This window comes from Halyomorpha halys, unplaced genomic scaffold, assembly GCF_000696795.3.
Source record: "Halyomorpha halys isolate HHAL.00 unplaced genomic scaffold, Hhal_1.1 Scaffold1761.1, whole genome shotgun sequence".
Classification (NCBI taxonomy): domain Eukaryota; kingdom Metazoa; phylum Arthropoda; class Insecta; order Hemiptera; family Pentatomidae; genus Halyomorpha; species Halyomorpha halys.
In genome coordinates this window covers 30,012-35,024 of record NW_027112893.1, presented here as the reverse complement: position 1 = coordinate 35,024, position 5,013 = coordinate 30,012, and the positions used below count along the sequence as shown (strand labels likewise).

At 31.5% G+C, this 5,013-nt stretch overlaps 1 protein-coding gene across 1 annotated transcript in view; it reads left to right on the top strand.

Moving 5' to 3' along the window:
* The window catches only part of LOC136796550 (probable cytochrome P450 6a23), a gene marked incomplete in the record, with an annotated part of 14,575 nt that overhangs the window by 4,848 nt on the left and 4,714 nt on the right, over positions 1–5,013 (top strand). The window contains 2 exon segments of the mRNA XM_067050582.1: positions 1,372–1,533; positions 3,216–3,580. Coding sequence (XP_066906683.1) covers positions 1,372–1,533; positions 3,216–3,580 — 527 coding nt within the window.

Sequence of the window (5,013 nt, the reverse complement as noted above, 5' to 3'; positions counted from 1 at the left end):
TATATATATATATTTATTGATGAGAGATAGTTGACCGTGGTTGAATTATATGAGGAGAAGACGGTTGGGGGGTGCGATGAAATCCCCTTTCTTTCCGATAACATCCAAAAATTCTTACATTCTGCTATACCTAACCTTCGTATTGCTTTTAGACCTCATAACACACTATCTAATATTTACTCAGAACTAAAAGACCTTATCCCTCTTCTACACCGATCTCATGTCGTATACCGCACCCCTTGCTCCACCCCTAATTGTAACTCTTCTTACATCGGTTAAACCAAAAACCTCTTAAAAGACCATATCAAACAACACAAATATTCTGTTTCCTCTCATAATCATTCTGCCTCAAAACTTTCGGAACATTCTCTCTCTTTAAATCATTCCTTAGATTTTGACAAAACGTTTATACTAGCTACGGTTTGTAACCATGACAAAAGGCTCATCTCTAAAAGCTTCTATATCTAATTAGAACCTTCTTCCGTCAATGTAAAAATCGACAAGCACAACTTATCTTAAACATATTCGCGAATAGTTAATTTATTAAAAATGTAATTTTTTTTTCCGCCCCACTTTGTAACGTATTGGTTCATTTTTTTAGACTTTTTCTAAAACATTTGTCGTCACCCTCTTATACGTTTTCTCTTTTTAACAGTTTTTAGATATCCAAATACTTACAACACATTGTCATCTTTCGGTAACTTCGTCATCGTAATTTTTTAAAATATTTTCTAAAACCATTTGCTATCACCCCCTCACACGCTTTCATCTTTTAAATATTTTCTACTTTTTTTTTTTTTTACCCACTTGTAACGTTTCTTCCAAAAATACCTCGTCAACTTCGTAACCTATTTTTTAGTACGTTGGCACGATTAAATAAGTTATTTGGAAGGGTTGCTAGTAGCTCAGTGGTTTAGACAATCTTACCAATTTGATGTCTATTGGCGGTGCTGGTTCGAATCTAGACAGGGGTGTGACTTTTTTCATTGAGTGGCAATCCCTCAAAATTAAAATCTTTGAACCCCCAACCATGGTTAGAAAGTATAGGACTCCAACAGGAGTCTTGGACGAAAAAAAAACAAGTTATTTCAGCTTATTTATGTTACATTTTGATCATGCCCCCCAACAATCTCCTCATATATATATTTTGTTTCAATATTAAAACGATTCAGAAATTTTTCATGATTACTTTATAATTTTAGTGTACAAAATTTTAAATTTGACCATCTTTAAATTTATTTTAACTTTTAATCTCTAAATTTGTTCTAACTTAATCTAATGGCAATTTTTGCCTAGTCTGTTACTGACAATGGCATTGTTTAATTTCCTTATTTCTCTATTTTTAATATTTTTGTTTAATATTTGTCTTAGATATAAACTTAGTCCTATTTTCACGTCTGGAAAATTAAAAAATATGTTTGATTCAATGTCTGTGTTTGGAGACAAACTAGTACACCTAATATCTATGAAAAAAGAATATAAGAAGATTCATCTTCGAGAATTGATGACATCTCTTTCAATGGACATTATTGCGTAATGTATATTTTTATGAGATATATTTATTTTTCAAATTGTATTTATTGTTGTATTAATATAGATTAGAGACTAAAATGAAACACACAATAGCCTTATTATTATTTAATATTTTTTGACATTCTGGTTAATTATTTATTTGTAATATCCATTCATAAAAAACAAAAATAATACTTATATAAATGAAAATAGAAATTAGAGCTGTTGTAAAGGAACAGAAGATGATGTGGAAAACGTTCTGTATGAGAAGAAGTCAAAACAATTATGAACAATACCAAATTGCATGAAACAAGGTAAAAGTGGCTTTAAGAGAAGCAAAGAGTAAACATTGGGAATAGTTTGGTCGGTCCCTTGATGCTGATCATAGAGAGAATATCAAGCTCTTCTGTTGAAAAATCAAGGCTCTAAGGGCAGAAAGGCGAAACCAGTAAAGAATATAAAGCATGAGAGGGGAGAGCTAGTGTTGGAGAAAAAAGAAGTACTGGAGATGTGGTGTAGGTATTACTCAAGACAGTTTGAAGGCAATCAGGAAGCAAATGATGTTCTCGATGGAAGAAGAATTCTTTCGGGGGACCAAGGAAACAATTCAATTGAAGAAGAGGAGGTTAAGAAGGCTATTGCAAAAATGAAGACTGGAAAAGCAGCAGAATGAGACCACATAGTCCCAGAATTTATTAAATATGGTGGACCAGAGTTAGTAGGAGCTCTTCAAAACTTTTTCTAAAGAGTTTGGGATGATGAAAGAATTCTCCAGGAATGGGATTTATAAGCTATATACCTCCAATCTAGAGAGCCGATTAAGACCACTGGTGGAACCTGACGTCTTAAGACATGTGAAAGAGAAGTTCTGGGACTGAGGTCGAAATATTTATCTTGCATTCTTAGACCTGAAGGTAGCATTTGACTTGGTTCCCCGGAATGAGATATAGGACTCTTTAAAGGTGAAAAACACCCCAATAAAGCTTTTAAATGTAATAAAATCGACTTATCAAGAGTCAAAAGGTGTTGTACGCCTTAATGGAAGAGTGTCAGGTGTATTTAGTCATGGAAAAGTAATGAAACAGGGTGATTCTCTAAGCCCCCTTCTCTTTGTTGTGTATATGGATGAGATCACTTCCATCTTTAAAAGGTGCACAGCATGAATGTACATGGGCCAATGAAACTTTCCTGTTGTAGTACAGTACCCCCTATTTGCGGACAACATTTTTCATATTGCAGATTCCCCGAGCAACTTCAGCAGGCAATAATGGAATGGAACAAAGAATTGAAGAGAAAAGGAATGACCGTCAAACCCCCTTTTACCAAACACAAATTTAGTTCAGTTTTTATCATTATCATTTGAAGTTTGGATCACTCGAAACACTTTATTTTATTTATTTATTTTTTTCAAAATTTACTAAACGAGTGTTTAAAGAATTTATCTTAATATAAAGGCTGTTTATATCATGTTAATAATTGGAATAATACCATTGTTTGTTTTCTTTTCTTTTTTTTTTGTTGTTGTTTATAGGCGTAAAACCTTTTGGTCATCAACGCCTATTTTCCCTTCTTTAGTTATATTAGTATTAGTTTTACTTATTTCATTTTAAGTAAATTATAAATTGGGATAAGAAGACAATTTTTTACAATAGAATGATTAGAACTATGGCACAGAATTTAATTGGTATTTTCTTTGATTTCAGATCTACAGTGTTCGGTATTGAACCAAATGTACTTGAAAATCCAGATTCAGAATTTCGTAAAATGGGAAAAAAGGTTTTTAATTTTGGTATTTTGGGATTTATTAAGATGTGGGTTTCAATGTCATTTCCTTGGCTTGCAAAGAAACTCGGATTTTCCATGACCAATAAAGAAGTAGTTCAATATTTTACAGATATTATAAAAAATACTTTCAGTTATAGACGAAAGAACAATATTCAAAGAAATGATTTTGTACAAATGATGATACAGCTTCAAGATAAAGGACACATCGAAGTACAAAATTGGGATACAAACGATGATTATTTGAAGACTGATGAGCCCAAAATTATGAATGTTGAGAGCTATGGTTTGTATTGAAACCTTTAAAAAATTTACATTACATTAGTTGCTTTGAATAATAGCAAATGTGAATGAAAGTTTTGGAGGAAATCTGTTGATCTGATGAAATTTGGCATAGAAAAAAACTATAGATAAGGAAACTACTGCTAGTATCTCATTTCATAGGTTGTAATTAAACTTTGGTTTTCAAGGTCCAAATTGGTCTTGAAAAAAGTTTAGAATACCCAATGTTTTTAATATACTAATTTAAATGCATATATCTGCTAATTTTAATAGCAGTTTCTATCTTGGTATTGATTTCTGAATTATGTTTCCTATTGTTACTCTACTGTGTACTCCCAGGTAGATACATCTATAGTTTTCCTATGTGATGAGACATCTGATTTTTGGAGGACATGTCATTTTTCAGATTTGTCTTCTTGTCCTGGCATTTGTAGAATTCGAAAAATTACCATACTATGAATTCAAAAAGTAAAATTTTAACAGTAGTCTCGTATGATGTCATGTTCAATGAGGATCAGACACATTCAACTAAGGACTATTTTTAATTTAGCTTAAATGGAGGCTACTCTGTTAATATAGAAAATTATGAGTCATGACCAACTTTGACGCTTGAGAAAGCGTCTTCGACTCTTTTGTTCTTTATTCATTTATCTATTGTTCATTATTCACTAAATCTGTTATAACATTCATGTAGTCAATTTTCATTGAACAGTGATACTCTGAGTTTGTAGTTGATTTAAAAACTCTTTGTTGATTTTAACTATGACTTGGTTCATTTTAATGTAATCTCAAAAAATGGAAATGTAAATTCAGTGACAAGTTAAAGGTGATATATCCTAATTTTTGCACTTAAAAGAATGAACATAAAAGTAAAATCCCAGATTTGGGACAATTGTATCTCAGTTTTGAATAAAGGTAGTTGTGATTTAGATTTTCACATTAATATTATGTGATAAAGAAAGAAATTTCAGAATTCTATAACTAAAGGCACCTTTAATGTTACTTTGTTACTCTTTTTTCCCCTTGGTTCTCTAAACGGGATGATAAGCCAGTGTACTGCTACAATTCTCACAATACTCCAAAGGTAACTATTCGAACAATAAGTAGTGATATACTGGAGTTATTAAAAAAAGTACAGTACACATTCTAAATGTATGAAGACTTCATCAATGGTAATATTGGTTGGTTGAATTAGACAGAAATAAGGTGAACATGTTTTCACTTACCTATAATCAGAAAAACTAGCTGCTTTTTGGAGTTGATCGCTCAGCTCATATCTTCCACAACTCCATACATCATGAATGTGACAATTATGACATTGCCTCATTTTACGACTGTACATAATTACTTTTCTATGTACATTGTTACAGTTACGTTCTATGTAAATTGTTTATTCTAAAGAATTTAAAGAGTTATAAATATATATAATAAAAATGA